This window comes from Rana temporaria, chromosome 3 (genome assembly GCF_905171775.1).
Source record: "Rana temporaria chromosome 3, aRanTem1.1, whole genome shotgun sequence".
NCBI classification, from domain to species: Eukaryota; Metazoa; Chordata; class Amphibia; order Anura; family Ranidae; genus Rana; species Rana temporaria.
Window position 1 is genome coordinate 332165580 of NC_053491.1, and position 17753 is coordinate 332183332.

Sequence of the window (17753 nt, forward strand, 5' to 3'; positions counted from 1 at the left end):
CATTATCTGGTAGAATGTCTGGAACACAAGCTGAACAGAATAAAAAAATTTGTGGTACAAGTCAGTGGGAGGGGTACATAATAATCCTTTTATTTGCAGGCATGCTTTAATTCTCTGTTTTAAAATGTGATCACCTTCGGGTCCTTATAAATTGTCAGATTAGGCCACTTTAGATATAATTTTCTGATTCTCTAATTGCTAACCCTGCAACCAATAAGGTACTGAAGGGTGGTGGAGAGAGTTGTACAATGCTGATGCACATTGGTCATTCTGCATGCTATATATAAACTTTAAAGACCTGTGTCCATGACATCAGATTGAGACACTTCTGAGATTATTCAGAATTCATTGCCATGTGTATTTGGCCTGCAATTGATCTGCCCCAGGTGAGTTTTGCATTCTTATGACTTTTGTGAGAATTTAAAACCCATTTAAAGCAAACAAAAACCTGTTGATACAGACCTTAAAGCGGTAGTAAACTGCCCCCCCCCCAAAAAAAAAAAAATTGGGCCCCCTGCAGCGTTATGCCATAATGTGCTAGTATGCACCACATTACGTCAGGATTACCTGCAAACAGAACCCTTCAGCGCAGTGCTGTCACGGCTTCCCTGGCACTTCAATCTTCACCCAGTCTTACTTCCGAGTTTGCTTAAATGGGGCGTTTAAATGGCCGGAGCTGCGATAACGTCACTCCTGCGCTAGAGCCCCGGCCATGGCATGGTGGTCTGCATTCTATGACATACTGTATTCCCTGGATTGCAGAGCGTCATTGCGCATGTGAGGGTGATGTCATTGGCTATTGCTGATGTGAATATCTTCTGTGTACTTTAGGAGATATTCCTTGTACCTACAGGTAAGCCAGATTGTAAGCTTACCTGTAGGTACAAGTAAAGAGAGGGCCTTTACGAACACTTTAAATTGGCTGCTTGCTTGTCTAAAACATCCTAATTTACAATTAGTTGTCTATGGACTGGTAGGGACAGTGAACATTTAATTGCTGTGAATAAAACTTTTTTATGTCCATTTATCTAGGAATAAAGAGTTTTTGCCGGGATATACAAATGATGCTTGGATTCAAACCGGGTATTTATTTTAAAGCTTGCTGGGCATTTTTATCACCTGTTACATTATTGGTGAGTAGACTGGACATAATCAATATTATTTTTTTTTAACCGCATTGTGGCATATTTCATAAAAATAAAAAAAATCACAAAATATGTAAATACACACATTCCTGAACTATATGTACTGCCAGACTCTGTAATGCCAAAATGATTTCGTCCAGTCAGTGTAAAGCAGTGTACATGCAATGCAAGCTGGCCATACACTGTTTTACACTGATTGTCATATAACATTCCTCTATCCTCACAATCAAGGTGGATGGAGAAATTCCCCCTGCTGGGACATTGTATTCTGACAGTGGCACCCACCACAGTCAGAGTACACTGATCAGCAACAGTAGCTACGTATAAGCAATAACAGTGTGGGAAAAAAAACAATAATCCCTGATCACAGCCCTTATGGATACCAGGATGATGCCTGCAGAGGAGGGATCTGGGGTCTGTAAAAAGTAACTGTTTAATGCCTATTGTTGTCACAAGTGAATGTTTACATTCCTTATGACCGCAATAAAAGTGATAAAAAAAATTATAATTAAAAACAAGTGTATAAAAATAAAAATGCCCCTGTCCCCCAGTGTTTGCACACAAAGGCGAAAACACATGTTGGTCCCGCACGCATGCAAACAGCGATCGTCCCACACATGTAAGGTATGACCGCAAATGTCAGATTATGGCCAGTAATTTTAGCATAAGACCTCCTGTGTAAATCCAAAGTGGTAACCTGTAAAGGATTTTAAAGCTTTGCTTATGAATATTAACATTTGCGTCGTTTGTCTCCATTGGCACAGGCATGTGAAATTTTAAAGTATGACATGTGTGGTATCTATTAACTCAGCGCAACATCATCTTTTATATGTTACATAAAAATTGGGTTATGTATTGTGTTGGTTTGCATTAAAATTAAAAAAAAAAAAATCCCCAAATAGCGCTTGAAAAGAAATACAGTGTAACATAAAAAAATTGTAAAATGTAAAAAAAAAAAAAAAAGCGTGGTGTTCCCCCCAAATCCATACCAGGTTCTTAGGTCTGGTATGGATTTGAGGTTAACCCCATGCCAAAAAAAATGGTGTGGGGGTGCCCTCAAAATCCATATCAGACCATTATTGGAGCATGCAGCGTTGTAGGCCAGGAAAGGGGGAATGAGCGAATGCCCCCCTTTCCGAATCATACCAGGCCACATGCCCTCAATATGGGACCTTGTCCTCATGTTGATGGGAAGAGGGGCCTCTTCCCCACAACCCTGGCTGGTGGTTATGGGGGTGTGTTGGCAGAGGATTATTGGAATCTGGAAGCCCACAGATCCTGCCCCCCCCCTTTCCTATGTGAATGAGTGCTTAAAAAGACAGACATAATTTTTGGCAAGTGCTTTATTTAAAAAAAGAATGTCCCCTAATGTAGCACCATCATCAATCACGATCACTGTCGGCAGCGCCAACAAGTTGAAAAAGAAAAAGAAAAGAGGTCGGCACTCGACTCTGACTGCTCTGTTGCTTCCTAATGCTAAATAAATTAAGGGGCAGAGTCACCTGGTAACATCACTGTGTGGGCCCGCCCCTTAATTTATTTAGCATCGGGAGGTGGCAGAGCTGTCAGACGATGGGAACCAGTGTCGGGTATAGAGCTCTGTTATTTGGGGCATCCAGAGATTGATGTTGGATTTACTTTGGGGGACATTTGTTTTCGTTTTTTTTTTTAATAAAGGACTTGTCAAAAACTTTTTTATTTGTTTTTGCCACTTTTTGGTGAATGAGTAGGGGTACATGTGGGTGAGATTCTGATAAGCCCCCCTCCTGCAGACCCCCGAAAACACCGGCAGCACCATGACAACCACAAAACAGACAGAGGCTAAGATTCAGCTTCCTTGACTGTAAAGCATAGGAAGGTTTAGGTTCACATTAAACAGATATTACATAGAGATAATTTTTGATCTGCAGATGAATGGAACAGAATTACAAAAGTAACAATTTTCCTTTTTTTTTTTATACCAGCTGCTGTATTTTCACAGCAACTCCCAACTGTCAAAATGACAGTTGCTGGCAAATGCAAGGTGGGTGCAGCAGTGATACAGAAGAATAGGATGCACTGCACATGTCCTTTGCACTTCCATTAGGTCTTTTTGGCCATGCCTAGCAACCCCATTGTCCACATCTGGTTAATCAAACATACAAATGTTGTTTTCTGCAATGTTTCCATTTTACTTTCTGCTAATAAGTATATGCACAGTATATTCTAGGTTCAAGGCATGGCCCTGCTGATTGCTGTCGCAGTTGCCAATGTGCTTATGTCCGCTCTTAAATGACTGTTGTCATAGATGACTACATGTGGCAGTTGCATATCTAAATTGAGGCTAAGATGGCACCATCCTTAGTAGACAGGAGGGTTTTCTTTTGCTTTAAGGGCATACAAAATGACCAACAGATGCTTACAAGGTAATAATTGCCAGTAAAGCTGTGATAACCATATAGGGAGGTCAGAAGGCTTGATGTTCAGTGCCTGTTCACAGGTTAAATAGACTCCCTTCCAAGCCCACACCCCATAACCCAATTAGGCAATAACCTTACTATCTCTAACATGCAAGATCTACAGCAGCCAAATCTCATATATAGTATAGTGCCAAAACAAACCCTTGATTTATAGGCTTTTCAATAAGAATGCAATCATCCCTGGTATGCCAAAGACATTATAAATGTGTACATACATCCCCCATGCAATGCTTAACAGCTACTGTACACAAAATGCACACATGTCATACTTACACCCACTCCTTCAATCCAGTGACTGGGGTGACCATCTATCCCCTGTTTTATCACTGTAAAATAAGAAATAATCATCAGAAACAAGCAATGTGTCGAAAGACCAATGAAGCAGACATGTTGAGGAAATCCCTGGGATTGCATAAGTAACAGCTTGCAGTATCCCCAGGGTTACTTAGACCCCCCCCCCCCCTCTGCACACCCATTGCAGTCCCTCTCTATAAATACATTGTGCTCTGGACAATTGATTAATTGCATCATTTACACATCCTAATTCTCAACAAGGCAGACAGCCTTTAAAATATAGCGTCTTAAATAATCTGCACTGTGCATCTGTTTTATCCTTTTATTTATTGCAGAGAAGTGACAGCACTGGTAAGGTGATATTAGGTGACTGTGTTTGTGATGACCTTATTTTAGCTTACCGTGTGCATATCTTCTCGCATACCAATGTTTGGAAAATGATACAGTGGTTTTCTGCCTTGAGCCTATTGTATGTGCCACAAGATGAGCAAATAGGATTTTTCCAGGTGCATTTTGTATTTTACTGACTGTTCTAATGTATCCTTCAAGATTTGTCAAAATATAACTGCAGCAGTGGATCATTATGTAGTTGATATGAGGCCCTGGGTCTCATATCCCCATTAGGAGTCAAGACCCTTGGCAGTAAAGGTTCAGTCCATCCTAAATGAATATTTCAGTTATGCATGTTGGTTTTACTTACCCCATTGCTTCTTACATCTCTTTGGGACCCTAGCAATGTGATCTTCCTTCATGTGCTGTATTCTTGACCCTCTTTAATTCATCTCTATTCTCTGTAGCGTAAAATAAATGACTTGCAGTATGAGTTATAGCTAAGCTAAAATGCATAGAGAGAGTAAATGACTATAGAAGATTGGCAGATGTCTGAGCTCAGGCCAAAAGATGTTTTTAAAACAATTGATCAAGGAAACTAGTGGGTACCTACAGTTGTACAAACCTAGCTGAAATATACGTTTTGCGTGGAGGGACAATTTCAAGATCAGTTATTTTATTAAAAAACAAAGAGTAGATGAGGTGTAAAGTGCTACAATAAACTTGGTATGACTCCAGATTATTTGAGAGAATGAGACACCAACTCCTGGAAAAAAGCATGACTACTTTAATTTCGTAGGCAAAATTCCCTATTCTGTCCCCAGATTATGGACACTTCCAGAATTTGTTTTCTATGATACAGAGTTGTGTGGCAGTATACCACGCAAAAGTGATTCTCTGTTGGAGAACAACACCCTGAGGATCATATGAGTGACTTATGGTAATAGCTAAAGTTGAGCTTCCAAGAATAATCTGTCAAGCCTCGTACACCCGACCTGTTTTTCCAGCAGGATAGCATTTGGCCAGGAATCCCAGCTGTGTGTATGCTCCCTAGCAGTTTTCCCGACAGGAAAACTGCACAGGAAAAATAGAGAACCCGCTCTCTATTTTCCCGTCGTCTGCATGCTTACCTGTCAGAGGTAAACCCGCGCATGCTCGATAAGACTTCGACACATGCGCGGTAGCATACAAGGTTAGTGTGGGCTGTAGCAAGATGGCGGAGACGGAATCGAACGTCACCACGTTCTTGCCATTCAAAAGAACTTCAGTTCTTTTAGTGGCCATCTGTATGCACGGCTTAGCAAGGCAAGCTTGCCAGGATTCCCGGCCGTGTGTACAGGGCTTTATTTTATTTTACTAGGCTTTTTACTTAATTCAAAATAACCTGCAGAGCAGTTTTGGAGGGATAAAGGAACTGTCGGGTGGATTGTGTGCAATACGGGGTTGCTTTATGACCATTCGGGATGAGTGAATCTGGAAGTGTTTATTTACCTAAAATTAGATGAAATTCAGAAAATATTTTAGAACCGCCACCATTTTGAAAATGTGTTGGATTTGATTTGGAAGGTTTTTTAGTGTTTTTTTTTTTTAAAGTGCATTGGGCTTTAAATGGTTCCTGAGGTTAATGTTAGATCAGTTGTTTTGCAAAAAAAAAGAAGAAAAGAAAAAAGCACCCTTTTTTTAAACAGCGCAAAGTAAAAAAAAAGCAAAATAGCATGTGTAGAGCCAGTTCACACACATGACTTTGGGGGTGACTCGGCAAGGCGATCTCAAGGCGACTTGAGAGGCAACTTGCAAAATGACTTCTGTATTGAAGTCAATGTAAGTCGCCCCCAAAGTCGTACAGGAACCTTTTTCTAAGTCGGAGCGACTTGCGTCGCTCCTATTAGAACGGTTCCATTGAACACAGCGGACCGCGACTTGTGAGGTGGCTGAGTCGCCTGACAGGTCGCCCCTGTGTGAACCGGCTCTAAAGCAACAGTATACAAATAACACTCTAATTAAAACAAAAAGTAAAAAACAAATCGTGCTCAATAGGCTAACATTGTGAGTTCCACTTCAGTAAAACATCACAGAAGGTGACTTCCGAATTTTGCCAAAAACACTCTGCTTCTCTTTAGTGGCCAAAGAAGTAAAATGTGACATTGTTAATGTTCGTATGAGTCCTTTCAGCACCCAAGAAGTTAGACTTTTTATTTCAGGAATACAATATAAAATGACATGGTGTTGACCAGGGGCGGACTGACAACTCATGGGGCCCCCGGGCAATAGAAGATTATGGGGCCCCAGGGCTTACAGATGGCCACCATGCCAGGAGGCATTACAGAGGCATGACAGCTAAAATCTCAGGATTTTCACATTAAAAGCATGTCGGTTTTGGACATATCAGGAACAGATGTAAAAAAAACACAGATTTTTACATACTGTCCCTGGTTTTAATGAGCCTGGCAACCCTGATGGGGCCCCCCAGTGGCATGGGGCCCTCGGGCAGTGCCCGAGTGCCTTAATGGTCAGTCCGCCCCTGGTGTTGACTGAAGCTGAGAACCTGGAAAATACCTCTGCACTGAATCCTTTAATGATAATAAATAATATCACAGTAATTACTGATGATGTCACAATATTTTAAGTCAGAAACATTGCCTTTACAACATTGTGAAATGATTGTTTATATTCACCCAGGGCCTCTTGGCTTACAGCATAGTGAAGTATCAGCCCTCCCAGTATGGCAACTACAAGTTCCCTTATTGGTCAGAAGCATTAGGAATTCTCATGGGTCTTCTCTCTTGCATGATGATCCCCATTGGGATGCTGGTTGCTATACTAAAAGAAGAAGGGACACTCTGGGAGGTAAGTCATACATGCCGAAATGCATAATAATGTAAACTTTTTTGTTTATTCTTATTTTTTTTAAATATCTTGAGCAAACCTCTTTTATTTTAATTAAAATAATTCATGGTCTTTGGAATGTTTTCAGAAATACACGTAAATAACATAAATTGTAAATAATAAAAAAAAAAACTTTTAGGGGCAGATCCATGTAGCGCGGCGCATTCTTCCGTCCGGCGTAGCGTACCTCTGATACACTACGCCGCCGTAACTTACAGCGTATCTTTGGTATCCTGAAAGAATTTGCGCCGTAAGTTACGGCGGCGTAGCGTAAATCTCCTGGCGTAAGGGCGCGCAATTCAAATGTATTTAATGGGGGGCGTGTTTTATGTTAATACGTCTTGACCCAACGTAAATTAAGTTTTTTTTTTTAACGGCGCATGCGCCGTCCGTGGGGGTATCCCAGTGCGCATGCTCGAAATTAACCCGCAACAAGCCAATGCTTACGGCGTTGACGTCATTATACGCAAAGCCCTATTCGCGAACGACTTACGCAAACGACGTAACATTTTCAAAATTTGACGCGGGAACGATGGCCATACTTCACATAGGATACGCCTCATATAGCAGGACTAACTATACGCCGAAAAAAGCCTTACGGAAACGACGTAAAAAAATGCGCCGGACGTACGTTCGTGGATCGCTGTATCTAGCTAATTTACATACTCAACGCGGAATTCGACAGAAACGCCACCTCGCGGCCAGCGTAAATATGCACCTACGATCCAACGGCGTACTAAGACATACGCCAGTCGGATCGAGCCCAGATTCAGTCGTATCTTGTTTTGTGGATACAAAACAAAGATACGACGGGGCATTTTAAAAATTATGCAGCGTATCCATAGATACGCCGGCGTAATTCGTTTGTGGATCTGGCCGGCGTAATTCTTTGGGGATCTGGCCCTTAATGTCTAATGTATGTATTTAAATGCATATGTATATGGGGCAGCCATATTTGGTAATATTCAGGCTGCTGCAACATCGGCTTATTAGTGCTCCACGGCAAACTCTTGTATTTCTCTCTTCATGCCGTCTCTCTGTCTACTAGAACAAGAGACTATCTGTCTTAGCTGATCATGTAATTTTGAGCAGTTAAGGAATAGTTTAAATATCCAAACAAAATTATGAAATTTGACTTCTCATTTTAAACTCTCATGCCCTGTACACACGATCGGTTCGGCTGATGAAAACAGACCGATGGACCGTTTTCATGGGACGAACCGATCGCGTGTGGTCCCCATCGTTTTTTTTCCCATCAGTGAAAAAAAATAGAACCTGTTTTACATTTTTCTTATGGTTAAAAAAACTATAGAAAAACATATACTAAAATATACTGTTGATTTAACTGGTTTCTTTCCAAGTCCCCTCTAATTTGTGTACTGCACTCCCTAATGAGCCACTGGTAAATTTGGTCCTATTTTCCCCTTTAGAACACACACACACACACACACAGCCAGGCACACAACATTTTCTTCTTCCTCTGGCTCAGAAAACATATTAGGAATTATTTTTAGTGTTTTTTTATTGGAAGATGAACTTGGATAGGGATAGGGAGCATGGGATACCCTGATGAACTGCTACTGAACAAACTTGAGGACTTCTCAACTTTTGGCTGCCCTCCAAACACTGCTGGTTGCACTTCTGGCTGCAATGCTGAACAAGTTGCTGGCTACACTTCATCCACTAAATGTCCCACAGAATTTCTACTGCTGTTGATGACTTGTATTCATTCTCTCAGCAGGTTAAAAGCTACACACTGTCACATGTCACACTCCTCAGCATTGGGGGTCATTTACTCATTTAGCCACAGGATCACAGGTTATATATACGCAGGCTCTTCCTAGTGAGGAAGATGTAGACTCACACCACTTCAGGACAGTTGAACTTCTTCCCACCTAATTCCACCTGGATCACTCCAGTGAGCTTCCTTCTGACCCAGCTTGATCCCTGAACGATGCATCTGGGAATAGGCCTCCCAGATACGCCTAGTTTGGACCTCAGTGTCTTCACAAGGGTTTCTCAAGCACTCCTGGCTAAGGATGAGCCGAACACCCCCCCCCTCCCCCGGTTCAGTTCACACCAGAACTTGCCGAACAGGCAAAAAATTTGTTTGAACACGCAAACACCGTTAAAGTCTATGGGAGATTAACATGAAAAATCAAAAGTGCTAATTTTAAAGGCTTGTATGCATGGCATTGTCATAAAAAATGTTTGGGGACCCGGGTCCTGCCCCAGGGGACATGGATCAATGCAAAAAAAAAAGTTTTAAAAACTGATGTTTTTTCGGGAACAGTGATATTAACCACTTCATTACTGGGCACTTAAACCCCCTTCGTGCCCAGACCAATTTTCAGCTTTCAGCGCTGATGCATTTTGAATGACAATTGCGCGGTCATACAACACTGTACCCAAATTCTATTTTTATCATTTTTTTCCTAAAATAAAGCTTTCTTTTGGTGGTATTTGATCACCTCTGCGATTTTTATTTTTTGCGCTATAAACATAAAAAAACAGAACATTTTGAAAAAAAAAACACAATTTTTTACTTTGTTATAAGAATATCCCAATTTTTTTTAAAAAAAATAAAAATTTCCCTCGGTTTAGACCGATACGTATTCTTCTACATATTTTTGTTAAAAAAAATCGCAATTAGCGTATATTGATTGGTTTGCGCAAAAGTTATAGCGCCTACAAAATAGGGGATAGATTTGATTTTTTTTTTTTACTAGTAATGGCTGTGATTTGCGATTTTTTTTATTTTATTTTTTTTTTTTTTGTCAGGCCTGCGATATTGCGGCGGACGTATCGGACATTTTTGACACAATTTTGGGACCATTCACATTCATACAGCGATCATTGCTATAAAAATGCACTAATTACTGTATAAATGTGACTGGCAGTGAAGGGGTTAACACTAGGGGGTGAGGAAGGGGTTAAATGTATTCCCTCATTGTGTTCTTACTGTGTGGGGGGAGGGGACTGACTGGGGGAGGTGACCGATGCTGTGTCCCTATGTAAAGGGACACAGATCGGTCTCCTCTCTCCCTGACAGCACGTGGAGCTCTGTGTTTACACACAGAGCTCCACGTCCCTGCTGTCACCGATGATCGCGGGTGTCTGGCGGACATCACGGCCGCCAGGCACTCGCATCAGGTCCCGAGCGATGTGCCGGGCACGTTGTTTCCCCGCTGCGCGCCCCCAGCAGCGCGCACAGGGAATGACAACAATAGGACGTCTGAAGACGTCCACTCGGCACTTGAGAGCCGCGCTATGGACGTCTTCCGTCTATAGCGCGGCCCTCTAGTGGTTAATAATGCTTAAAGTGAAACAATTGAAGTGAAATATTCCTTTAAATCTCGTACCTGGGGGGTGTCTATAGTATGTATGCACGGGTTACGTGGTTACCCGTGGTCACGGGTTACGTGTGTGGGTGACCCCTTCCCCTCTGATGCCACGGGAAACGCCGCTCCAGCCTGTAAAACACTGGGCAGCCCTAAGCAATCAACCCCTGCTCTACAGATTACTGAAGAGCCAAAACTAAACGTGCCCAGCAGCCTACTCTATTCTAGGAGGGTGCTACATATGTATAAGTAGAAGAGGTGAGCTCCTTCAAGGCACTGAAGTAGATGTACCCAAGTACTGTACAATGTATCGGTACAAAATAAATGCTAAAGCACCTTTACTACATACGTAGTTGATGGTAGATCTTACAAAGTTTGTACAATCAGACTGTATAGTATATAGTGGGCCTCAGACACCAAGCTGCATTTTTACCAGGGCCCTGCTTACAATAGGTTAAGTCTACATTCACAATTAGCGATTAGGGACATACAGCAGATTCTTACAGCAAGAATCAATGAATTATTGCACCTGGGATTACATGTGTATGCAAATAACTGACCGGGAAGCCTATTCAAGGCACGGACAGGCTGACAGAAGCCACAGCTGTTGGCATATTAATAAACATCCAGTGGTTACCTGAATCTAGGAATGGATGAGCAACCCTGAATGCAGAAGGATTGCACCAAGGATTGGACATACCTACTGTACATCAGCCTCTCTAAGCCCACATTTATGGTCAAACCCAGAAACACAGAATGCCAAGCTGTTCAAATAATGGTGCCTTTTATGCATATGTCGTTTTCTGGTTTAATAGCAGAGTCACTTTAAATGGCTATTTTCCAATTGAAAGCTCAATGTTTGACTCTCTACCAACTTTGTAGTATCCAGTGTTTGTGTGCACATAGCCATAGAAGAAAGATTAGTTGGTGAATCAACACTTGTGGTTCAACATTGACTTAATAGGGCCATGTGGCCCTATTGGTTCAATGATGTCGCACGCATCCCTAACCCTTAGTGTATGTGCAAACCCAAGCTCATCTTTAATCACCAGCATTGAGATTCAACCAATGGTAAAAAAGGATGGGTCTTGGCACACTAAAATGCCAGTTAGGATTTAAATCTGCTTTCATTTTTTTTAGCAATGATCAGAGTTGACTAAGAAATATCATAGTATTATTATGGTTACACTTACTACTATTACTCCAGTCAAACATAATGATGACAGACCCTGTCTTACCTGTAATTTTTTTTTTTTTTTTAGACATGATGGACTTTAAGGTTCCTTTACTAAGTGAATAGACACTGTTCAGTTAACAAGATCAATGTTGACTTTGAACAATTATGTTCTAATGTTCAGTGAGCTTACTAAGAAGATGAAGCTCTGCTCATTACACTCAACTCATTCTGTGCTACTAAAGGTCCACATGATTGGGTGTGGGTGTGTGTGTGTGTGTGTGTCAACGGCGGATCCAGGGGGGGGGCAACAGGGCAATTGCCCCCCCCGAGGCAATCATGTCACATTGGCTTTAAAAAAAAAAAAAAAAAATTTTTTTTTTTTTTTTTTACTATTTTTTTTTAAACTGCTTTGTGGCAACGGCGGATCCAGGGGGGGGGCAACATGGCAACATGGCAATTGCTCTCCCCCCCCCGAGGCAATCATGTCACATTGGCTTTTAAACTGCTTTGCGGTGCCTGCAGCTCCCGCTGCCGAGTCTCTAACTCTCTCTCCCTCTCTCATCACCAGGGCTGGTAGGCTGCTTTGAGCTGTAGCTGACTGCAGCACTCCCCTCTCTCCTGCGTGTATGACACCGGGCATCTCTGGCTGTGTGTGAGAGCCGAGTCTGTGTTCGGCTGTGCTGCCTGTGCTAGACCTGCTCATGTGATAGTAGATGGAGATGGAACACTGATTGAATCAGTGTTTTGTCTATCACACAAGCCCGTCTAGGGTGGGACTTTGCTAGAGCCGAACACAGACCTACAGCTCCTGTTTGTTCCATGACACACGTCGGGAGAGGAGATACCTGCTGTGTGTGATCGAGGCAATGCCATGGTGAGTGCCATGCACAGTGTGGCTGCATTAATAGACAAAAGTGGGGCTGCATTCATATACAGAAGTGGGGCTGCATTCATAGACAAAAGTGGGGCTGCATTGATATACAAAAGTGGGTCTGCATTGATATACAAAAGTGGGTCTGCATTGATATACAAAAGTGGGACTGCATTAATATACAAAAGTGGGACTGAATTTATACACAAAGGTGGGGCTGCATTCATATGCACAGTGAGGCTGCAATGGTGGGCACTGATGAGGCTGCATTGATCTCTTGTACCATGTGTTTAGTCTCTGACCATCCCTTGTACCATGCCTGCAGTCTCTGACCATCTCTTATACCACGTCTGCAGTCTCTGACCATCCCTTGTACCATGCCTGCAGTCTCTGACCATCTCTTATACCACGTCTGCAGTCTCTGACCATCCCTTGTACCATGCCTGCAGTCTCTGACCATCTCTTATACCACGTCTGCAGTCTCTGACCATCCCTTGTACCATGCCTGCAGTCTCTGACCATCTTTTATACCACGTCTACAGTCTGACCATCTCTTGTACCATGCCTGCAGTCTCTGACCATCTCTTATACCACGTCTGCAGTCTCTGACCATCCCTTGTACCACGTCTGCAGTCTCTGACCATCCCTTGTACCACGTCTGCAGTCTCTGACCATCCCTTGTACCACGTCTGCAGTCTCTGACCATCTCCTGTACCACGTCTGCAGTCTCTGACCATCTCTTATACCACTTCTGCAGTCTCTGACCATCCCTTGTACCACGCCTGCAGTCTCTGACCATCCCTTGTACCACGTCTGCAGTCTCTGACCATTTCTTGTACCACGTCTACAGTCTCTGACCATTTCTTGTACCACGTCTGCAGTCTCTGACCATTTCTTGTACCACGTCTGCAGTCTCTGACCATCCCTTGTACCACGTCTGCAGTCTCTGACCATCTCTTGTACCATGTCTGCAGTCTCTGACCATCTCTTGTACCATGTCTGCATTCTCTGACCATCTCTTATACCATGTCTGCAGTCTCTGACCATCCCTTGTACCATGCCTGCAGTCTCTGACCATCTCTTATACCACGTCTGCAGTCTCTGACCATCCCTTGTACCATGTCTGCAGTCTCTGACCATCTCTTGTACCATGTCTGCATTCTCTGACTATCTCTTGTACCATGTCTGCATTCTCTGACTATCTCTTGTACCATGTCTGCAGTCTCTGACCATCTCTTGTACCATGTCTGCAGTCTCTGACCATCTTTTGTACCATGTCTGCAGTCTCTGACCATCTCTGGTACCATGTCTGCAGTCTCTGACCATCTCTTGTACCATGTCTGCAGTCTCTGACCATCTCTTGTACCATGTCTGCAGTCCCTGACAATCGTCTACAAACTATGGGATAGATTTATGGCATTTATATTTAAATATTTTTTACTAGTAATGGCGGCGATCATTGATTTTTTAGCGGTACTGCAACATTTCAGCAGACACATCGGACACCTAATAGAGTTCTGTAAGCAACACCTTATTTTCTGGCAGTGCCCCTCCCGAGACTAGACTCTGGATCCGCCCTTGGTGTGTGTGTGTGTGTGTGTGTGTGTGTATATATATATACTGTATATAATATAAACTTGGTAGAAAGTTGTTCACCTAAAGGTTATAGCAAAAGACTTGGCCTCAAAGACATTGCTTCAAAGACTACTGGATGTTTCCTAATGCACAGAATAAAACTGGATATTAATATTGATAGAAATAACACTGTAGAATGTTTGTCAAGGGAGTATATGATTGCCTGTGGGGGAATTTATTCACATATTAGAGCAGATTTACAGCTGAAATTTAGCTATAAAAGACACAAATTAATGAAGCTCTGTATTCATTAATACATCATTAACGTCTTGTGGACCGGCGACTAAAGATATACAAGTTTGGTTCTGCTCCCCTATGGTTTCGGTATGACCTCTAGGAACTGAGCTCCTGTGCATTTTTGAAACTACAAACTCTTGTGATAATTGTTTGATTGGACAAAGCTGAATAAAGATTAAAGGTACAGAGCCAATGAGAGTTGCTCTGGACCATGTGATAAATGTGACCAATCACAGCACCACAACACAGACCGCAGCTAGCAGCAGTATATCACTTACTGGCCAGTGATCAGGAAGTTCTATTTGCTGTCACATACGATTGGTGTGTAAGAGGAAAGAAAGCCTCCTGACCACCAGCCACCACCATTGTACTACAGTAACCGCAATAATAAAATACAAATAAATGAGAAAAACCTTAAAAACTAAACATCTTAAATTAAGATATACAATATAAAATCAATATTTAATTTATGAACACTATATAAAACACTTTAAATATAAAAAATATATTTATATAAAAAAATATATTTTTATATACAAAATTATATTTATATAAAAAACACCTACCAAAATCTCCTTCATCCTAATAGTCACTAATAAAGCAGTTTGTTGAGTTCAATATTCAAACCCTCAGGTGCCAGTGTGCATGAGCTGAAAATTCATATAGTTTTCCTCTTGAAACGGATGAAGGGATGATCGTGTGATGAGATGCCAAAAGTTGAGGTGTATTGTATATAAAGTGAACTATGCCAGTCACGAGAATGGTTGGCATGTATTTCCGGTGAGTTTTTTCCTGAAGTGCGAGGGATACCACAAGCACATACAGTTTCATGGACAGTTTAGGAAGAAACACAGAACTTTTTCTTTGCACTAGTATGGACATTTTAAGGACTTTTCTAATGATGTTTATGGACTTTTGTGATAAATTGCAACATTTTGGAGCACAGTGCTACTATGAAGTTGTGGGGGTACCTTTACGTTGCACACCTTTATTTCATAGGTTGATTATTTTTATTCATTAATAAGGTGACCGCAGTGAATATTGGTGGTTTTTGTTTAATACACACAAATATTTTTCCACAAATTATCTAACTCAGTGTTCACCTGGAGCTTGCATTTTTTTTCTCTCGTTGATTGGACTAATCATTAGATATGTGCATTCCCGTTCGTACGAATGTTATTTTCGTACGAAAATGTTCATTTTCGTACCCGCAGAATAATGTGTACATACGAAAAAATTTAAGCACCAAAATATGAAAACGACGGGATTACGAATGAGTCGCATAACGAACAACCGCAAATACGAACGAACGATCCGACGAAAATACGACAAACGAAAACGGCAAAAGAACGAATATGACATCTATAACAAAAGACTTGCATTCTTTATTTTGTTTGAATCCTTGTTCTGTTCGTATTTTGATTTTCAGTCGTATGTTCATTGTTCATATGACATCTAACAAAAGATTTTCATTATGTATTTTGTTTGAATCATTTTTCTGTTTGTATGTTCATATGACATCTTATAACAAAAGATTTGTATTCTGTATTCTGAATTCCTTCTTTCTGTTCGTAATTTGGTTTCAAAATACAGAATGCAAATCTTTTGTTATAAGATGTAATTTTCGTTTTTTTGAATGGACAGTGAGTGTAGTTAGTTAGTGAAGCAGCTTCTCTTTTGTGCTGAGTACAGTAGTACAGTAAAGCCAAATAAACTTTTTTGTGAATTTTCGTCTGAAGGGAGATCAGTTGGCCAGACTTTTGAACCTGGAACCCAAAAATGGTTTTCTGATGGAGTTTAAAAACGAACGAACGTTCGGTAAAACGATCGTTTTTATGTTTGTTGTTAAAAAAGTCTGACGAAGTGTATGGGGCTTAACAATAGTTAATATGGATGAGCCGCGTGTTGAAAGTGCCGCGAATCCCGCGATATATATTTACGAAAGTACAAAATTACGAAAATTCACGAAAATTATTGTCTAAGTAACGAACATGAATTAAACAGAATAACGAACCATCCCGCATGTACGAAAATAAAACGGTAACCAAAATACGAAACGATCGGAATACGAAAAAATCGCGTCGTACGAAAAACGAACGGGAACGAACAGGAAAACGGGCGTCTTACGAAAAACGAACGGGAACGAACCTACGGAACGATACGAAACAGAACAAAAAAAAACGAAAAATTTGTGCACATGTCTACTAATCATTGATCTGCATGTTTGATCATTTCTTACATGGATGCCATCTGATATTGTTGTACTTATTGGCCGTTTCACTTTGGGACACTTTATGTTACACTATATCTTCTTGTTTTATTACCAAATCTTGTTGTGTGCTTGCACATAGATGTCTTATTGACTTGATTAGTGGTTATATCTTTACTAGCAGATTCACTGCAGTATAGGCCAACTGCTGTCAAGGGGTTATTTTTACATTTTTTTTTCACTCATGTGATATTAATGTCTTTGTCATCATTTATGGTTTCACTTAGCGCAACTATTATTTCTGTTTTTCTGTAGCGCTGTTGTCTTCACAATGCAGAGTATAAGATTTCCTATCATCTGTGCCCAGTATTGCCACACAGAGTTAATCCAGCTCTGAGCAATCCTCTTTTATTGTTCAGTGTAATAAAACAGACTTAGAGAAAAACCTTAGTACGTTCCGCCCCCTTGCTGTGAGTGACAGGTTATTAACATATCTCATGCACTGGCCTGGAGACAGGCATTATTTTTTATTTCCCACCCCCCACTTTTCTGAAGTAAAGTGGTTACTTTTCTGGATTTTGACTGGATGTTGGTGATCATAGCAGAATTTAGTGTAAGGAATACACAGGAAAAAATGCATGTTGACAAGGGGAGTGTAGAGGAGGGCGGGGAGTCTACTGACATCACGACTCCACCCACATAATCTGCAGTTTTTCAGTTCTAATAACAGACAGAGGGGAACCATTTGACAGGTAAGGATACATGCAGGAGGCATCTATATCCTTATAGATCAGCACTATGGCAGTAGTTTAGAAAGGATGAGAGTGGGTTTACATCCACTTTAAGCCCTTATTTCCATCCTCCATTTGGTACATGCTATAAATTTTGCGCAAACCAATCAATAAACGCTAATTGCGTTTTTTTTTTTTTTTTACCAACAATATGTAGAAGAATACATATCGGCCTAAACTGTGGAAATTATTTTTTATATATATATATATATATATATATATCTTTTTTGGGGATATTTATTATAGTAAAAAATATTGATTTTTTTTTCCAAATTGTCGCTCTATTTTTGTTTATAGCACAAAAAATAAAAACCGCAGAGGTGATCAAATACCACCAAAAGAAAGTTCTATTTGTTGGAAAAAAATTGCGCCAATTTT

At 41.0% G+C, this 17753-nt stretch overlaps 1 protein-coding gene across 1 annotated transcript in view; it reads left to right on the forward strand.

Annotated features, from left to right (window-relative positions):
* The window catches only part of SLC6A7 (solute carrier family 6 member 7), a 170532-nt gene that overhangs the window by 126620 nt on the left and 26159 nt on the right, over positions 1 to 17753 (forward strand). The window contains exons 13-14 of the mRNA XM_040345015.1: positions 1033 to 1133; positions 6908 to 7075. Coding sequence (XP_040200949.1) covers positions 1033 to 1133; positions 6908 to 7075 — 269 coding nt within the window. The remainder of the gene's footprint in view (positions 1 to 1032; positions 1134 to 6907; positions 7076 to 17753) is intronic.